At 37.5% G+C, this 20,920-nt stretch overlaps 2 protein-coding genes across 3 annotated transcripts; both read left to right on the top strand.

The window, feature by feature from the left end:
* Positions 1 to 12,090: 12,090 nt before the first annotated feature.
* Positions 12,091 to 16,121, top strand: LOC132121698 (sushi, nidogen and EGF-like domain-containing protein 1). Its single transcript, XM_059531409.1, has 9 exons — positions 12,091 to 12,220; positions 12,850 to 12,970; positions 13,069 to 13,092; positions 13,198 to 13,331; positions 13,410 to 13,688; positions 13,782 to 13,877; positions 13,960 to 14,116; positions 15,829 to 15,911; positions 16,004 to 16,121. The coding sequence occupies exons 2-9, from the start codon at positions 12,919 to 12,921 to the stop codon at positions 16,082 to 16,084; spliced, it is 906 nt and encodes a 301-aa protein (XP_059387392.1). The 5' UTR covers positions 12,091 to 12,220; positions 12,850 to 12,918; the 3' UTR covers positions 16,085 to 16,121.
* A 1,560-nt stretch (positions 16,122 to 17,681) lies between these two features.
* On the top strand, positions 17,682 to 20,078 carry LOC132121697 (serine/threonine-protein kinase pim-2-like). Of its 2 annotated transcripts, XR_009426296.1 has the most exons (8): positions 17,682 to 17,846; positions 18,004 to 18,098; positions 18,223 to 18,273; positions 18,365 to 18,743; positions 18,826 to 19,002; positions 19,142 to 19,230; positions 19,312 to 19,551; positions 19,693 to 20,078. XR_009426296.1 is itself a non-coding variant. In XM_059531408.1 (7 exons), exons 1-7 carry the CDS (start codon positions 17,708 to 17,710, stop codon positions 19,321 to 19,323), a joined length of 942 nt encoding a protein of 313 aa, XP_059387391.1. In that variant the 5' UTR covers positions 17,682 to 17,707; the 3' UTR covers positions 19,324 to 20,078. The 2 variants fall into 2 exon arrangements, 1 of the variants encoding a protein (XP_059387391.1); XM_059531408.1 differs by having other exon boundaries at positions 19,312 to 20,078.
* Positions 20,079 to 20,920: the final 842 nt, after the last annotated feature.

Genomic DNA, 20,920 nt, shown 5'->3' with positions numbered 1-20,920 from the left:
GAATGTTGATTTATCATATTACTTAAAACTTGAGCTACAACCAAGAAAAGGAATGCAGAAATTGGACAACCTTGTCGGATACCTCGGTTTATTTCAAATCTAGGAGATGTTCCATTGGCAAGTTTAATAGAACTATTGCTACCACAGTACATAGTTTTTACACTTTTTATGAAATATTGTCCAAAACCAAAGAATTTTAACGAATCAAAAATAAATGTATGGCTTACTGTATCAAAAGCTTTTCTAAAATCGAGAAAAAGTATTAAAGGGTCTCCATTTAATAAATTACTATACTGCACTAAATCAATAACTAAATGAATATTAGAGGAAATGTGACGACCTTTTATGAATCCACATTGAGTTTCATCAATAATCTCATTTAATGCATTTTTCATACGTTTTTCAAAAATGGATGTCATTATTTTATAATCATTATTTAATAATGAGATAGGACGCCAATTTTCTAATAAAAGGATATCTTTTTGATGCTTAGGGATCAAGGTGATAACACCTTGTTTAAGTGATGTAGGTAAGGATTCCTTGTTGATGGCCTCTTCATATACTGCTAACAGGAATTTAGATATATCATTTATACAAACTTGGAGTAGTGAGGAGGTGCGGAGCCTCATAGAAATTTGGTCAGATGACCATGAGCATGTCAGAGTTAAGAATAATTAATGCACGCCTCCGCTTGAAGTTACGAGCAATTCCCGCTCGCCATTTGCAGTGCATTAGAACTTTGTTTTCAAGCCGCATCCGCGCTTCATTATAGAAATGTATTTTTGCATATTGTTGTGTATACAAACAATGTAATAGATTATGGCCAGGGACAAAACCAGCCCGCGCAGTCGTCTCTCTATAGTTGTGTTGTCTCCGTGTTGTTTGCTGGCTTTTCCTCTTATGTTGGTATTTTCCCGCACGTAAATTCTGACCAATCGAAAAGCAGTTTAGGGAATACGTCATGGCCAATGAGTGATGTAGATGTTGTCATGTGACTGCATTTTGGTTTGTTTCAACTGACACGGACCAAAGCAATCAGTGTGGTGTGAAAAGGAACCAAAAAAGCTGAAAAATGCTACAGTGTATAATTATTTGCCCTTGGTTCAGACCAAATGAATCGAACTAGAGATGTGAAAGCACCCTTAGTTTTACATTGGAACGTGAGTGAAGTACATCATAAATAATAATTTGGCATTCAAATACTTCGAGAATACAGAAACATTTGATTTTGTGTCGAATGAGAGCCCCAATATTGGTTTCAGTTTCGTTTAAGCCTAAATTAATTCGTTTGGCTTGTCATTAATATTGCTGTAGCTTCTTATATTTTTCATTCTTGTTCTTTTCTAAATACTGTTAATTGAAAGGATTTGTTGTGGAGTGAGGGGAACTAAAATAGCCTAGCTATGTCTACAGCGTTTATTAGCCTTAACATTTTGTTTCTGCATTAGGTCTATTTCTGAATGAAATAATCTTTTTTTTTCTCTCTAAAACCTATTTTTAAATACACGTATAGCGTATTTTAACCTTGCAGCAGACATTTTTAAACATTTAGATAAATTACTGAAAATAAATAAATAAATGACTTTTTAAACAGTTTAACTTATTATTAATCAGTCAAAATTAGCTGATACAGTTAGCTGCATTTGTGCACTCAGAAACTGCTTGTAGAAAGATTCATTGATTCTTTCCCTTACTTCACTGACACGATCGAAGAACTCACGCTTGCTAAGGCTCGAAAAACAGCAATATAAGCAGCAGTAGTAAGAGTGACAATATTCTTAGGTTAAGTTTATCTGGTTTAGATTTAGTTAAATCTTTCAGACAATTGCTATTGAATGTTGATGTTACATAGCTTGGTGTTAATCGTGAGTTATGATAATAAGTCATTTTTATTATTCATGTTCAATAAAGGCTGGCTGTTTGCATTGATTCTTGGTTGGTTTGAGTGCACATGTACGTTGAGTGTTGAATTCACATGCACCAATCTACTCAATCTGTGCATGCTGTTTTGCTAAATTTTCATAAGATTTCCTTAAGGAAAAACTCCTCAGTTATAAACAATGGATTTTAATTTTTAGTTGGAGGGTTTGGGTGCACAGTCTATAAATAAAGTAGGGTAGACACGCAGTTATTTATTAGTAGATACTTTTTGTTTCCATTCCAACAGGTACAGTACAGATTCATAACTCTGACAAACATTTGCAGTGAGAGCAATAAATAGTACAATGTCTGTGATTACAGAAGGAGGAGACTTTGGTTTTATATCTGACTTAATCATCATGAGATTGTCTCCAGCTTTCCAACATCTGCACAAACTTAAACCTGAGAAATAAGTGAGCATCTTCATCATGAAAGAAAACTGCACTTGTCAGTTGATCAGGTATTTAATGGTGTTTGTGTTCAGTCTTACAGAAACTACCACAGTCTACCACTACCAGATAGTCATGCTGTGACTAATGGAAGACACCTGTGCAATGTTTTATGTACTTAACAAGTGTTTTATCATAGGCATCTTAATATGTGGCATAATAAGTGGATTCAAATAATATAATAAGACATAAATAATGGATAAACGACAGGTTTATATAAACATGTTTTCTAAATCATTTGTTGAACTCTATTAACATCCTCTTGGTGGAAGTAAAATCGATTCTATTCTAAATGCTGTTTTTAAGCTCACAGAAAATGGGATCTAGGACCTTTAGAAAGTCCGTGCTAATTGACAGATAGATCTTGCACTGACTGATATTGATAATTGATATTATCATCTTCATTTTCTGTATCAGTATTAAAGTCTTCTGAACACAAATATCAATTCTGGTTTATCACCTGTTCATGTGTCAGTTGATATTTATTCTGTGTTATCCTCATTCTGTTCATTCTTAACATTCTGAATACAGTCATTTCCAAAACATTAAAAAGGGTTGAAAAAAATGTAGAATTATGGATTATGGCAGTCAGAAGAGGGAGAGATATCAAATTACGTTAGTCCCTCAGCAGTTTTAAGCCCCAGTGTTTACTAGTATTTTATAAAAAAATCATATGGCTGTTCTTTCTGAATTCCCTTAAGGAATGTGTGTTCAGTAATTCTCAGGTTTTATAATGTGTAAAGCCTAAAAAAAATCATAGGAATTGTATGCCAGGGTTATGGCATATTTTAATACAGTATGTTACAGGTACTGCATAATGGGGCATAATAGTTTTTGATACTTATTTTTTAGTAAATCGAGTATGTGAAGTATACAGACCAATATAAAGAATTTCTATTTTTATATACTGTAAATGTGAGAATATATTTAAAGGAAAGAGTGATCAAGAGCAGAAAACAGGGGTTAAAGTGGAAAAAAATCCTGAGCCTGAACTTTTTTTTTGGGGGGGGCGGGTGTTGGAGAGAAACTCCACAGGCAGACTTAATTCAAATATTGACGATAATAACAAAAATACAGTAACAAGAGCTTTAAGTGCTTAAAAAAATGGTAAACAGAGTGATTAAGCAAAGTAACACGCCATGTACTTTGCATTCCTTTGGTTTATTATTATTATATAATTTATTAGGCTATATAGCCTAATTATTATAGGTATATATTTTTATTTACATTTCTTACTTTTTTACTGTATTTCTATGTTCTAAGATCCTTGTTCATGTTCATACTTTTAATTAAACGCAAATAAAACGAAACATTTGTTTATTTTCCGTTTCTTTTTTAAATTTATATTCAACAGGGGAGCAAGTGAAAAAAAAACAAAAGAGTAGCAGGCAGAATATGCAATGTATTAAAAAAAAGAAAAACTATACTGATTTTGCGGGCTGGACGAAACTTGATTGTTTGCGGGCGGGAGCGGGAGAAAATAACATATTTTTGCGGGAGCGGTGAAGGAAGGAAAAACCCTCTCTACTCCCGGCAACGTCGTGGCAAGTTTGAGTGCACGGGCAGCGGCTCTATGACCAGAGTCTGGTGCTGCGTTCCAGGCAGGTTTTTGAGCTCGTAAGTCACTATTTCAAACCACGACTAACGACTTTGTACCGTTCCAGGCAAGTCATGCCAAACTTTCTGAGCGCAAGGAAATGTAGCTAGATTATTAATTTTATTGCAACGTTACGTTGACCTAAAATCTATTTTTCAATGTGTACCACTTGCATAAACACTGCATCCGTAGGCAGTGTTATCCGTAGGGGCTGTCACTGTTGTTTCGCGTGCTGTGTGACCTCGGAGTACATCGATCTAGTACGAGTTCACGGGTGGGAAGTCACGGGTTTGACTGCCGTTCCAGTGCACTTTCACGGGTTTAAGGTTGGAAAAACAAGGGTTAGGGGTTGCCTGGAACGCGACATAAATCATAACGAGCAAGCACTTTCTTACCGCTGCTGGCATAACGTTACAGTAGCTTCCTCGAGCAAATCAGGCAGAAACAAGCGGGCTCTCTCAGTTTCTAGCACCAACTGCCAAAAAGCGCCATTTATTTTTGAGTCCTTTATCTATTGCTAGGAGTCTAGGACATCATCCCCAGGCTGCATAAACTTGCGCTCCATTTTTTTTTCTCCGACAACGCTAACGTGACATTGACGTATGGGCGTCAATCATACTGTATTGCAAGGACACGCCCTTCTCTGCTTCTGTTAGGCTTGCAACGTTAGTTAAAGCTGCGTTCCTCTCATATGATTGGTAGGTGAAATAAATTGGATCGAAAATATTAAACTGCATGTGCAGGCTCTCAAATATTATTAAAAAAAAATTTCCGTCATGGCCACATGCCGGAGATCCGGCACGGTGCCGGAATACTTTAAGCCCTGAGAAAATCTGTTTGTTTTTTGTTTTTTAATACTGGCAGTATTTTTTCTTCCATTCTGGAGATGTTTCCCTGTAAACGGTGCCAGGACCTGCTTAATAACCCATAAAACCTTCTAACTCACAGCAGGTGCAAGAGCAGCTCAGAAGAAGCTGTATGAGGTAAGTCAAACCTTTCTATTTAATATTACTAAGATATATGCTCTTTCAGTTTATCCTTACATGTAATGGATTCTGCAACTTAAACATTACATAATGGGTATATTTTGCAATAATTGTTAAAAGTTAGGAAAAAGTTTAACAAAATTATTAATTATAGAAGACAGATCAGGTTAGGTCGGATTAAAAAAAAGAAAAATTGAAAACGTTTTCACTCAAATATTGCTAGTAAATTACACAAATGATTATAAAAAAATGGCAAGAAACACACTGAATTAAACATGAAATTTTTAAGTAGAAAGACTGAAATTATATTTTCTTATAAAACATACTAGTATTTCCAGGAAAATGTGTTTTACAAGAAGACGTTTGGTAGCACTTTATTTTACAGTCCTGTTCCTCATGTACATACTATGTTCTTATTATAGTAATTTCAATAACTATGTATTAACTAGGTACTAACCCTGAACCTACCCCTAAACCTAACCCTACCCCATGTAGTTACCTTGTATTACCAGAACTTTCTTAGATAAATACACTGTAAGTACACTATAAGTACATGTTAGTACACGTACTGTAAAATAAAGTGCAACTAGATGTTTTCTTGTAAAACAACTTTTGTTTATTTAAAACTTTGTAAAATCAAACTTGAAATGGAATAAATCCATAAGATTAATAATTCATGAAATAATTAGCATTTAAAGATGCCCAATATAAAGTGGGACCTTTTGATTATTGTCTGTTTTTTCAACATCTTCGAAGACAGGTCCCCCAGTCAAATTTCAAAGCTGGAAATATCTAATTTTCTAATAATTATTATTTCCGATATTCTAGATTATCATCGATTTAGTGAAAACAAAAATTCTTTCTGCTTACAGAAGAAGGACTTCTACATTGCAGTTTTATCTGTGACTTCATCATGAGATTGTATGTGGTTTCACAGTCTCCGCTGGTGTTCATATCAGTCCTGTCACTGAGTAAGGTTTTGTTATCGGTTTGATTATCCGTCTTAAAGTGAAAAAGACATGTGACAAACAAATGTGTGTTTCTGAACTGAATCATCTCTATTTCTCTTTAACAGCCAGAGCACAATCAACATCTGCACCAATAGCATTATCATCAGTAGGTACTTACTTTCCTCACAGAAAAACAGTTCCTAACAAATAGCTTTAAGCTTAGACAAAGTTCAGACAAGATGGAAATTTAAGGCATAATAAACAGTTGTATCACTAATTACGCAGCTTTTCACCACATCAAAGTACATACAATTTTATTTTAGAATATATATATTTTTTTCAGTTTATTACATTAAATGTACATAATAATCATTTTGGCAACAAGATTTGTATCAGGGAATAACAGACCTATTCCAGTCAACTATTCCAGAGAGCTGTGTATAAAATGTCATAATGTTTTTTCTTAAACAGGCATTACAACAATACCTGAACCAAACACAACAACACTGGCAGGTAATTATGAACCTTTGAATTAGAACATGATCTGTTTTTTAAAAATGTCTCCCATTATGACCCTAAGAAATCAGTGAGCAGGAGAGATTATTATATATATTTTTGCACTCAAGTAAGTTCATAAGGTATTTATTGGTGTTTATATTTGTTTTCATTCTTCCAGAAACCAGTATATTAGCTACTACATCAGTCATGCCAGGTAATAAAGCTGCGAGTGATAAAATAATTATCTTAATGCTATGGAGCATTTTTGGATTTAATTTCTTTCTTATGATTTTTACAGAAACTTGTTGTAACTTTATGCTCTTTTTCTTTAATAGAAATTACAACGGTTGTACCAACACCAACACCACCACCTAAAACAACCACACCAACAACAACACCACCAACAATGCTAACAACACTACCACCAACATCAACAACAACAACAACACCACCACCAACACCAACAACAACAACACCACATCCACCAACAACAACACCACCAACAACAACAACACCACCACCAACACCAACAACAACACCAACAACACCACATCCACCAACACCAACAACAACACCACCACCAACACCACCAACAACGCCACCACCACCACCACCAACAGCACCACCACCAACAACAACACCACATCCACCAACACCAACAACAACACCACCACCACCAACACCAACAACAACACCAACACCACATCCACCAACACCAACAACACCACCACCACCAACAACGCCACCACCACCACCACCAACAGCACCACCACCAACAACAACAACAACAACACCACCAACAACACCCCCACCATGAACAACAACACCACCACCACCAACAATGACACCACCGTCATCATCACCACCACCACCAACAACAACAACACCACCAACAAAAACACTACCACCACAAACACCATCAACACCACCACCACCACCAACAACACTACAAACACCACCAACACCATCAACACCACCACCAACAACAACACCAACAACAACAACACCACATCCACCAACACCAACAACAACACCACCAACAACAACACCACCAACAACAACAACACCACCACCAACACCAACAACACCACATCCACCAACAACAACACCACCACCAACAACGCCACCACCACCACCACCACCACCACCAACAGCACCACCACCAACACCAACAACAACAACACCACATCCACCAACACCAACAACAACACCACCAACAACAACAACACCAACAACACCACCACCACCAACAACAACACCAACACCACCACCACCACCACCAACAGCACCACCAACACCACCACCACCACCAACAACACCCCCACCACCAACAACAACACCACCACCACCACCAACAATGACACCACCGTCATCATCACCACCACCACCAACAACAACAACACCACCAACAAAAACACTACCACCACAAACACCATCAACACCACCACCACCAACACTACAAACACCATCAACACCACCACCACCAACAACACCAACAACACCACATCCACCAACAACAACACCAACACCAACACCACCACCACCACCAACAGCACCACCACCAACAACAACAACAACAACACCACCAACAACACCCCCACCACCAACAACAACACCACCACCAACAATGACACCACCGTCATCATCACCACCACCACCACCAACAACAACACCACCAACAAAAACACTACCACCACAAACACCATCAACACCACCACCACCACCACCAACACTACAAACACCATCAACACCACCACCAACAACAACAACAACAACACCACCACCACCAACAATGACACCACCATCATCATCACCACCACCAACAACAACACTACCACCACAAACACCATCAACACCACCACCACCAACAGCAACACTACAAACACCATCAACAACACCACCACCAACAACAACACCACCAACAACATCAACAACACCCCAATGAAACAGTTAGTACTTTGAAAAAGAAAGAAAACCACACTTGTCAAGTGAGTTTATGAGGTATTCTATAGTGTTTGTTTTTGTGTTCATTCTCACCGAAACCACTAAAGAAACCACATCAGGTAACAAAACTGCAAGTGTTTAAAACATTTTTGTTTACATTTTACAGTTTACAGAAGATTGTTGTAATTTTCTTTAGTATATATTGAATTAAACGTTCTTCTCAAAAACTGCTATTTACTGATGCAAGGCAGGGCAAGGCAAGTTTATTTATATAGCACATTTCATACACAATGGTAATTCAAAGTGCTTTACATAAAAGAAAGTAAAATAATAATGAAGAAAAATAATAAGAATAAAACAAGCAATTTTAAAACTTTTAAAATTATTAAAAAATGTACTTATTTAAAATGAATTTAAAACAGTTAGAAAATGATTTTACATAAAATAAAATTTAAAAAAACAGTGAAAATATAGTGCAATGTATATTTTATATACATATTTTATATAAATATAGATGCGGCCAGTAAAGCCCACTGCTTCCAGTGCAAACCTTAAACATCAATAAAGTGGAACCAATGGCATGGATATTTTTATGCTTGTAAAGCTAGTTTCTTTAAACATCTTAGATTTTCCTAACTAAAATGTGTGTGGATTTTTGTTTATTTCTAAAGTATGGGACATCTGAAGAGTGGAAATAGGTCAAATATTATAAACCCATGTAATGATGTTATGTATTTTACAGAAGTCTTTTATAATTTAATACTCTTTTCTTCAACAGTCATTACAACAACACCTGAACCAATGAGTGCTGTCATATAATGTAATTAATTACAGTCAAATGCTTCCCGTTTTAGTAGGAAATACATAAAAACTGCACCCATGAAGTGAGATCATGGTGTACAGTATTTTACTGTGTTTTTATTTGTGTTCATTCTTTGGGAAACCACCACATCAACCACCACAGCCTCAACAAGTAATAATGATTGATTGAAGACTCATCATATGACTATGCAATGTGTTTTTTATTGTTCTTTACAGAAGTGTTTTATAATTAAACACTATTATTCTTTAACAGCCACTGCAACAACAACTCCATGGACAGGTATTTATCGACTTATTCATTATTTTTGTCAGAACCACCATAATTACAAGATTCAGATTTCTGAATGTGTTCATTCTCTCATCAGCACTGGCAATATTTTATCCATTTGGCGCAAAGGCAGGGGACATTCTTGAAAATGGTGGTGATTCCTTTAAACATGTTGTCTTCGCCACCCCATTTACACACTTTGGCCACACATACAACAGCATATACGTGAGAATCCAGTTCTATTGCCAGTCTAATATAAATGGAAAAAGGTTGTGATCCACCAGTTCATAGTCTACTGCTGTATTTGAACTGATTTCTCTTATATCAGGTTAATAATAACGGACTGCTTACATTACAACCATGCTTTACCAGAAACAAACCTGTGGCAGGGGGGGCGTGGTTTAGCGAAGTCTGCAGCAGGAGAGAGAATCAGGAGACGAGCGGTAAGTGAGTGGTTTGGGCAGAAATTATCATCACCTGTTTCTTGTTCCAGTAATTGGCGTGGAGAGAGTATAAAACGCCAGGGGAGACGGAAGCAAGTGAGAGAGAGACGGACTGCTGACGCGAAGCCGGAAAACGAAACCGGAAGAAGTAAATCGGAAGTGCTGTGACAGCGTGTCATAATAGAAGTCACCGTTTGGTGTTTGCAAAGTTTAAGTTATTTTCTGTTTAATAAATACGTCAGCAGTCCTGCCGACCCCTTTGCCCTCTTCCTTGCCCACACGAACTTACTACAAAACCCTTACCCTTTTCCCGCAAATGGAACTGAAGATTACATTGCTCCGCTCTTTACTGAACTTGATGACCTTGGTATAGGTATATATTCGTATCATGAGTACACCAATGGAAGTGATCTCACTCGTGCCACTCAGAATATAAACCAGTATTTCCCTGGAAGGGACTTCATTGCTTCTTGGGTCTTTGTTGCAACATGGGACTATGTGCTTACATGAATGTATTCAATCAACACTCAGGCCCGGTAAATAGTTTCTTTTTTGTTTTTCTTTTTTCAGAGACAAGACCGAAGGCTGTATAAACTATGAATCTGGATATTGTTTATTTTCTTTTCAGGCAATCACAGTTCAAGCAGTTTTAATTTCAGATGGTGGTTTTTCTTTCATTCTGATACATTATGGTGACTGCTGTGATACCAACTGCAGTGGGGGTAAAACAAACATTACAGTATTGAAGTAGGCTAATGATTTACTAGCTCTGTATGTAATAACATTTGATTGATTTTGATAGGCTGGATATGACACAATAGGCTCCACTGACTACTATCAAATTCATTATGATCCATATGGTCCAAACCTCAAGAACACGACTAATGTAGGTGTTCCGGGGCGTTGGGCCTTTCTTGTGAACAACGGATCAGGTAGGACTTTAAACAAAATGATGTTTTACCATTATCAGTTAGTTTATATCATGGTGCAATGTCTTATTATGTGTGTGTGTGTCCTTTTAGAAACCGTCATAGGAGTTCGAATGAAACTTCAGTCATTTTCAAACCTAACAGAGCGTGGAAACATTGACGCTGTTTTGCAGAAAGTAAGTCACACTTTTCATAACAAAAATTATTTGGAAGTCATTGGAAGCCCTTTTCTGTCTTTGTCTCTTATCTTACATATTTGAATTTGTGTCTTTCTCACAATGGCCTTTTCTATTTTTTTTTTTACTCTGAGAAATTTGACCAGTAACTATGACCAGTAGAGCAGAAAAAAAAAACACATTTTGATTGGTCTCTCCATCTTTGTTTCAGATAAAACAAGAGCTGATCAAATATGGAGTGTCAAGTAAATTTGAGCTAAAGTTAAGAAAAGTCCAAAAGATATATCCTTAAAACATGGATGGGAAGTAAAACTTGATCTCAGTGCCGTTGCCATTGAAGAAACTGATGTAGAAATAATAGGAATGTCACTCCACAGGAAGGGACCCTTCATGTTTTCATGCCCTTTTTTTCTCCATTTTATCTAATCAATCTGATCTGTAGTATATGAACTATGAAATTAAACCTGTTTTTCTACATCTCCATGTACTAGAAGCATTACTCAACCAAAATTCCTTCACGTTATCCACTTACTGAGAAAAGGATGTTACCAGTACTTTAGAACCGCAGTTTTCGGCTGGTTTTGCACAGATGGCAACATAACATACAAACTCTTCATATTTAATGTAGTCTGGGTCATCATTTTAAAGTTTTGTTTATAGTTTTTGAAGATTAATGTGTGCCATACGACCTGTTTATGTTGGCACCTGTCTAATTTGTTTTTCTTCTGCTTAGTTAAAGATGGGTTGATGTCAAAATAGTGTAGAGTTTGATTTGATGCCCAGCCTTTGACTTTAGTCATAAACAGTACATTAAGCTTTTTCTTCTCTCTTGTTCAAAATTCTGCTGTTCTGTTTCAAACTGCTTTTATTATCACTCATAAATGACATGCTCAAAACACTCCACTATAAGACTATAACACTCCACTATATGTTTTTCTTTGCAAATTACAACATGACCTTTATGGTTTCTTGATTTAATCTAGCACAAGGAATTCACCGAGACACAATTTTAATGGGATGAATGATTGACAAAAGAAAAAACAAAACAAATAAGTCAATGGAGACTCTTATTGTTTAGCATTAGTAGAAGAATGTAGAATGTTGAGTTTTATTGTGAAAAGGCCAGTCTTTGTTTGCCCCAAACATGTCCCTCCCTTTGGTGCTATGATAATTAGGGCCAGATTTTAACCTACAGCAAGTGTAAGCACAAGAACGTACACCAAATGAAGACGTCCGAAGTAAGTACTATCTAGCTTTTTGTCTATATGGTTTGTTTTGATAACTTATATTCTGATGATATGTATGTATATCAAGGTTCCTACATGGTTTGAAAAAGTATGGAAATCGGATTTGAATAATTTCCAGCCAGGTCTTGAAAAGTATGAAAAAAAAAAAGAAAAGAAAATGAAGAAAGCAGAGCATGGAAATTTTTTTTATGAAAATAAAGGTATCATACAAAAAGTGTTTTCATGGCAGCAGTTTAGTGATTTTTCAGTGATTGTCAAGCATGACTGAATGAATTCAGTTTCATTATACAAAAATGCAAGTTACAAGCATTTTGGGTTTCATCACACAATATTCTTAGCACTGTATTAAATAGCTTCTAAAATGACACTGAGCCACATATAGCACCAGCATCAGACCTAAAAAATATGATGTGTTGCCCTAACAAAATGGAACTTTTGAACACTTTTTTTAAACAGTACAAGTTTGGAAATTTGTGTCTGGAATTTTGAAATTAAAAATTTGTGGGAACCCTGTAATATGATATCGTCTATGATATTGTTTTCAATCTGATGAGACAAGTGTTTTTCTAACTTTTAAATCGAAATAAGTACTAAGATGGCTTTGTTCTCTTGTGTTCTAGTTGCTGTGTATGAATTAATAGCAGTGGCATTCTGATATCTCTGACCTTATCCAAATATTTGTTGTGGCAATGTCTCCAGTCTCATGTTATCTGCTGGTGTTCATATCAGTCCTGTCATTGAGTGAGTTTTAACATCCATTTGAATAATGTCCTTCATTATATGGCAAAGACTATACTGTCTATATGGAATCGTATTCAAATGTAATCTTTCTTCAACAGGCATGGTAACAGAGGGACAGACAGGTATTTACTGACCTTAGAACTTAGAACTAGAACATATAAAAAGTCAAATTGAACTGTCTGAAGTTAATATGTCCTGAGCTTAAAACTGTCAGTTTTTACTTGCAGCACCAGTGATATTCTATCCATTCGGCTCAGTGGCAGGAGACACCGTTAATATTGCCACTGAGGATGAAAACTCCCAGCTTATCGACCTGTGGAGTCCTTTTGTGTTCTTTGGGCGTGCGTACAACAGGACATATGTGAGAATCTAGTTCTGTTAATACAAACTGTGAATGATTCAAATGTGGCATGGACAGCTAATATCTACTATTACCTAGGTTAACAGTAATGGAGACCTTACATTCAACCGGTCTTCATCAGAGTTTATTTCTCAACAATTTCCCATCAATGGAAGCGAAGACATCATTGCTCCCCTCTGGACTGACATTGATGTCAGTGAGAATGGCATCATCTCATATCAGCAGTACTCAACTGGGAGTGTTCTCACGCGTGCCACTCAGGATATAAACCAGTACTTCCCTGGTCTGAACTTCATGGCTATTTGGGTCCTTGTTGCAACTTGGGATAGAGTTGCGTACCATTACCACTCTGGCACAGTGAGTTAGTTTGTCATAACTCCTCCAGGCTCAAGGTTTAAAATGTGATTATTTCCAGAGATGCATGACAATCAATGTTCTCCAACTTTGCAGGAAACATCGTTTCAAGTGGTTTTGATTTCGGGTAGTGATTTGTCTTTTATTCTCATGAATTATGGTGACTGTGCTGTGACATATAATATTGTGCAGGTAAGACAAAACTTCTGTATCAGTGGAACAAATAAGACTCGATAATTTTTCTCACTAATTAGTGTTTGCCTTTTTTGCACAGGCTGGTTATGACACTATAAACTCCACAGCCTACTTTGCAATTCCTGGGTCAAACAATGGGAGCTTTATGCCAAACCTAAAGAACTCCACCAATGTCAATGTTCCAGGCCGATGGGCCTTCAGGGTGGATGGTGGACCACATCAAAACAGTCTACAAGGTACACAATAAATTGGTAGTTAGGTATGGCATAATGACATGGTTCCTGTTGCTCAGCATGTATGCTACAAGCGTCTGCCAAATGCTACAATGCACCCAGATGCAAAATGTACCCAGTGAACCCAGGAACAAGCAAATAAACAAGATTTAATAGTTTCACCCTCAGGCCATCCAAGATGTAGATGACTTTTTTTCTTCATCAGATTTAGAGAAATGTAACATTCTATCACTTACTCAACAATGGATCCTCTGCAGTGAATGCCATCAGAATGAGAGTCCAAAGCTAATAAAAACATAACAATAATCCACACTACTGTAGTCCATCAAATAAGATCTCGTGAAGTGAAAAGTTGCGTGTTTGGGAGAAACAAGTCCATGATTAAAAGCAGGGTAGGTAAAAAAATTTGTAAATCCAAATTTGTTTAAACTTTATTTATATATCAATACATAATTAAAATGTAAGTACTCTGAAAAAGAAAGTATAAAAATCGAGTGACTGTAAACCTCTCACGACTGTTTTAAAGACAGCTCATTATTTCCATTCACTCCACCCCCTCCCTTCTGGGCTCCTTCCAAAGCCTCTACTACGGCTCGCTAAGTAATGTTATGTTAGCTATATTACGCAGCTACGTGTGCTAATGACACATGCTTCATGAAAAAAAATATGTATGATCAAAATACAAAAATAAAGATTTACCTGTCCAGCAGAAATAAAGCCATCAAGGAGTCAATTTTCAGCCCCTTGAGTTCCCTCAGTTCTCGCCATCGCTGGAAAGCCACGCCGATATAAACTCGCGTTTTATTTCTTTGTTTATCCAAAGACTTTTTGTTCATTGCCTTTTCTTGTACTGTTACTGTCTTCCTTCCTTCACTAACTGCATAGGCTGGTTCTGTGAAATTTGCTTGCTGTTTCTCTGCCATTGTTTTGGTATTCTTAGGATCCGTGCCTGTTGAATTCCTCAAATCAAACGTGCACGTGCAAGTGGGCAGGTCATGTGTGGCAAAAGGGTGGTTGCCATGGTTGCGAGAGAGTGACAGTCGCCTAAGCCAATCCTATGTTTCGTCCCGAAATGGAAATAATGAGCTGTGTTTAATACAGATTAAACGGTCTAGAGTCACTCGATTTTTATACTCTTTTTATCAGAGTACTTACATTTTAATTATGCATTGATATATATAGAAAGTTTAAACAAATTTGGAAGAAAGTTGTTTATACATGTATTACCTACCCTGCCTTTAAGGAGCTTTAACTTTACACTGTTGCTTCTGAACGGTTTCAAAAGGTGCTTGATTTGGGCATATTTCTCTTCTAATTCTCAATCAAGATGACTTTTTTTAACTGGAGAAAGCTATAATTTGGATGCAGGACTTTGAAGACTAACCAAAGGCAATGGTTTGAAGTTAAAACACCATAATGATGGATTTGTTTCTTGCAAACATGCAACTTTTCGCTTTACAAGATGTTAACTAAAGGACTGTAGTGGTGCAGATTATTGTGATGTTTTTATCAGCTGTTAGTACTCTCATTCTGACGGCACCCATTCACTGAAGAGGAGCCATTGGGGAGCAAGTGATGCAATGCTTCATTTCTCTAAATTTTTTTCAATGAGAAATAATTAAATTAAATTGTAAACAAATTGTCTTTTTTTTTTGTTGTAAAATATTCCTGTGATTAATTAAACATATTGTTTATGTGTGCATTGTTTCTCTTAGAAAATGTCATAGGAATTCAAATGAGAGTTACTTCATATTCAGACCTAAGAGACAGTGCAAACATTGAGACTGTTATAGAGAAAGTAAGTTGCACTTGCTTCCGAACATAGTATGTTTTTTATGCAAATGATGGTGCTAATAGACATTCTGATCTTTTTGTCCATCTTTATTTTAGCTACAACAGGAGCTGATCAAATACGGTCTGCCAAACAGCGTCAAACTGAACCTAAGAAGGGTGCAAAAGATTCAGCCCTAATATCAGCTTCGTACAAGGAAAGAAATCCTAACAGAGAAGCTGGTGTCTGCAGGAATGTCACTCTACAGGAGGGTGAACATTCATGTGTTCTCAAATGCAAATGTCATGTAGCAGGAGTTTAACTGAAGTAAACCTGTTCTTCCTCTATGGCTCCATTCACTAGAAAACCATAATATTAACTGTAATACCAATCTTTATTGTTGAGATATTGAAGCAAGAAGCAGTTTAGCTGTTATATAGTGAAGCATTTTTCTATTTCGCTTTAGCATTAGTTTTTCTCCTCAGAAAAGTTTGATATAACATCCTGAGGTGTGTGGTAACTGTAAAAGCAAATTTAAACTGTTTATAATGTGAATTTATGAATATAAAATATAATGTATATGTTGTCATCTGGACACAGATGCTTATTGAGAGTTAGGGAGATACTTGCGCTTTAAAGATTGTCCATAAAATACTACTCCAGGCTTTCTACTTTAAAATGTCGTACTTAACTCAGATACTGACTGTTTCTTTATAATTATTTGTGAAATTTTCTAGTCACTTCTGAGTGAAATTTGTTTCTACACCATTTTTTCCCCACTCTACATGAAATGCTAAAACTTTGCAATACTTTGCAATAGAGGTAATATTATGTGCTCAGACAGTTTAAACTTAAACTGTTTCAACTATTATCTGATCACACACAGGTCTTTTTTACTGACATGGCTTAAGATTGACATTGCCAGTGTTAATAGTCCTACTGTACACACAAAAAGCCCAGATACGAAGCTGTTTCAGTACATGCCGAGTGGTCTGTTGGGTAAATTGAATCTCACGATATGTCTTGTTTTTTATTAAAATACACCTCGTTTTTACTGTAAGTTACAATGTAAACAAGCATGTAGAAGTCTTTTATAACCGTGTCACGGTTTTAGGTTGGTGGTGATGTCTCAGTTTTTTGTTTCTTTAATATTTCCCCATATATCTGTACTTTTATTACAGTGACGTAGAAAGTGCCACTGTCTCAAACTAAGCGATATATATAATATCACAGTGAGATATCAGTATCAAAGATCATGATAAAGTAATGTCTCCATCTGCTGGTCAGACTTTAGAAACACATAAGATAACATACTGACCTATCTTTACCCTATTTTATAAGTTCATTTAATATAGTTATATTTAATATGGAATTTCACACACACACAGATATATATATATATAGTTGTATGGGTTTATCTAATATAGTTTAACTTAACTTTATTTTACATAACTTAAGTCATTATCATCGAGGCAGTGCGGTGTCCATTATTATGATGCCATAGAGCGCATTTCAAAAGTTTAGAATGTTGGCGCGCGGTATATAAAGCCATGGAATTCTGTGAAACATTTTGTTGGTTTGTAGTAGTGGTCGAAGACGAGAGTTATTAGCGGTTATCAGTGATGGGACAGCGAATTTCTCGTATTATTCCGGTAAATGATGGCGCGGTGTACGATCACCATCCCAGTACACCCCCAACACCCGACACCGACAAAGCGGACAATGAGCCGCCTGTCGATGCCGGTGAGGGAGACGCCCAGAAGAAGGAGGAGGAGGAGCGGAGGGAGGCATGGGGTGAGGAGGAGGAGGAGGAGGAGGAGGAGATGAAGAAGAAGAGGAAAAAGAAGTTCTGGAGGCTGCCCTCTTTCCTCAAAGCTGCCAGAAAACACCTCAAGGTGATCCGACCGAGTCAGACTGAGGTGCAGCTTATTGAGTCACCATCGCCAGCCAGCAGCGCTGATGGTAAATGATATGACTGTGTGACAAAAAAAAAAAAAATAGATATGAGTATCCATGAATTGCATGTTTTTTTCTTTGTGCTTTCCTTCAAACGATTTAATGTCCCCTTGAAAATAGCCATATAAAAATGCGTCAAATACAATAATTTCTTTTTTAATAGATGACATTATGTGCCGCTATGAGCTCGGTGATCGTCTGGGGGTAGGCGGGTTTGGAGTCGTTCATGAAGCGAGTCGTGTGGAGGATGGCCTTAAGGTCAGTACAAATAAATGAGAACTTATGTTTTTTCTCATCCTGTCCACAGTCTTCAGGTTTAATGAGTGGGATTGTATGACCTCTACACACATGTGAACTGTTTTACTTATGTTTTGTTGTTCAGGTGGCATTGAAAGACGTCATGAAGACGCACGACATGGAATATCTAACTATTGTAAGGCATCTCACTCATTATTTTGATTTAAAACATCTCAATTAGAGACATTTTTAGTAAACAAACCATTTTAAAACTGTCCGTCTTCTAGCCTGGTCATCCAAACCCCCTACCAGTGGAGATCGCCCTTACACTCTTGGCCAACAAGGGACCCAGCGCACCAGAGATTATAAAGCTGCTGGACTGGCAGGACCAACGGGACAACTATGTCATGGTCCTCGAGTGTCCGTCACCGTGCGAGAACTTAGTCAGTTTCTTGGAGGGCCATGGAGGAAGACTCGATGAAGGTTTAGTTCGACACATCATGCGGCAGGCAACGCGGGCGGCTCGCACGTGTTGTCGCCGTGGGGTATTCCATGGAGACATAAAGTTGGAAAACTTCATTGTGAGCAAGGACACGCTGCAGGTCAAGTTGATTGACTTTGGGTGTGGGGACCTCATGAGAAAGTCTGCCTACACGACATTGTATGGTATGTTTTATCCCTCAAAGCTGACAGAGGAAATGCTTTGGTAATGCAAACTTGCATACGAGATGAAATCTCTTTCCTCCAGGCACCATGGAGTACTACCCTCCTGAGTACAGGGCTAAGGGCAAGTACCATGCTAAGTCTGCAATGTCGTGGTCTCTTGGGGTCATCTTGTTCACAATGCTGTGCGGCCGTTTTCCAACTGGCAATGACCTGCAGAAGACCGAACTAAACCTTTGGTCAGAGCCTGGACTGTCAAAGGGTGAGCTCTTCAACACATAAAAAGAAGTCTGATTCCAATGATCATACAAATGCTTTTTCAGATTTGATCTCACAACTGAATAGTGCAGATGTAAAGGCTTCAGGTCATAATGAGATGTTGCTTCCATGTTTCTGCACAGACTGCTGCCGTTTGATCTGTAGTCTCCTGCAGCATAAAACTAAGCGACGACTCGGTCTGGGGAAGATCCTTCAACATGACTGGTTTCAGGTACTGAGCCTGAGATCAGCCACATTTGCTTTTGTAGTGTGATGTATTTAGGCTAATGCTTTGTTTGGTGTGCTGTTTCAGGTCTCCATATAAGTCGTGGCGAAAAGGAGATTCAACCCCCGACATTTCCCAGTCTCCTGTCAGCTTTGCATCTTGACGGCTGGCAGGAAGACTGTTCATTCCTCTGTGAATCCTCTGCATCTTGCATGGTTGCATCTTATGCTATGGTCTGAAGCAGCAGTATTGCATCTGCCATTACCGCTTGCTTGGGGATGTGTATATATGTATATAGTTTTTTCTCTGAGCCTGCATGGTCTAAAGGTTAGATCTTCATTTTTAAAAAAAATACATCTTATTCCAATCACAGTGCATTTGTTCTTCCAGAGTAGACCTCACATATAGATAGCGCAAATGTAAAAGCTGCAGGTCATAATCAGATGTCTTTCCCATGTTTCTGCACAGAATGCTGCTGAACCAGAGGTTCCTGCCATGGACAGCTTAAAGGCATGTAATGCGCTTCCTCATCTCAGAGCTCCACTCTACTGGTTCCTCAGTGGTTCCTCTCATGGCTACCCACAAGTCCAAAGTTTGATGTCCCAGAGGTTCCTTCTACGGTGCTCCAGGTCTCTCAGTCTTGCTGCTCTGGTACCAGAACTTCCTGTAGTGGCTACTGTTCTTCAACTCCTTGTCATGACTGCACGTTCTCAAAAATTTCCCTGGATAATGAGGTCCCTGCAAAGTCAGCTGGGTCCCAGAAGTTCTAGCACTGGCCACTCAGAGAGGTTCATGCCATGGTCCAGTCTCAGATGTTCTTCTCATGGTTGTCTCAGATGCACTGCTCTATGTGATATGTGACCCCCTGTGACCTAATGACCCCCCCCCCCCCCCCCCTTGAAAATATATATTCCAGACTTTTCAAGGGCCCTCTCTTCCTTTGGGGCCCTGGTAATCAGTACTTTTCTCATGTCAGAAAGGAAGAAAAACAGCTTGCATTTGAAACTGGAAAGATTAAAAGGTCTACTTATCACCTGTGGTTTTCTGTCATTTTCTACATCTTGTATTTTTATTGTGACTGCATCCGTCACTATTTTTCACAGTTGAAATGTTCATGTCCTCCAGAAGGTGGCGATAGAGAAGCATCTCTGTGCACCTCCACCAGCCCGTAATATACTTTAATCAGCTTTATCACATTGTGAATGATATGCACATGATGTAAGCTAATAACATAATCAGCCATAATTTCCTTCAGGTATTTTATTGTTATCCTAAATAAAGGCAAATAAACAAAAAATTTTTCAAGAGCAATTTTTGAAGGAGACACAAATAATCCAGCTAAAATTGTACTTGTATGGATATGTGTACACAGAAGAAAAGCCATATTACTATTAGTGCAGCCGGGAGACCGTACCACATTAACCCTTGTGGATTGTTCAAATTCACTACCCTTTCGAGTTGTTCGGGGTGAAAACATCCACTCAATTAAACTGCTGTAAAAATGTATCAGATTCATATTTTTTTTTTTCAATTTTTTTTGCATAAATCTGTTAATCAACCTCAGTCCTGATCAAAACTACCAAATGTTTTTAAAAAATCCAAGATTTTAACTCTTTAATTGCCAAGTTCATAAATGATGTCACTGATTTGGGGAAAAAAAAACACAAAATGACTTATTTTCAATATAAAAGTAATT

Source organism: Carassius carassius, chromosome 39, assembly GCF_963082965.1.
Source record: "Carassius carassius chromosome 39, fCarCar2.1, whole genome shotgun sequence".
Classification (NCBI taxonomy): domain Eukaryota; kingdom Metazoa; phylum Chordata; class Actinopteri; order Cypriniformes; family Cyprinidae; genus Carassius; species Carassius carassius.
This window is presented reverse-complemented; position numbering and strand designations above follow the sequence as displayed.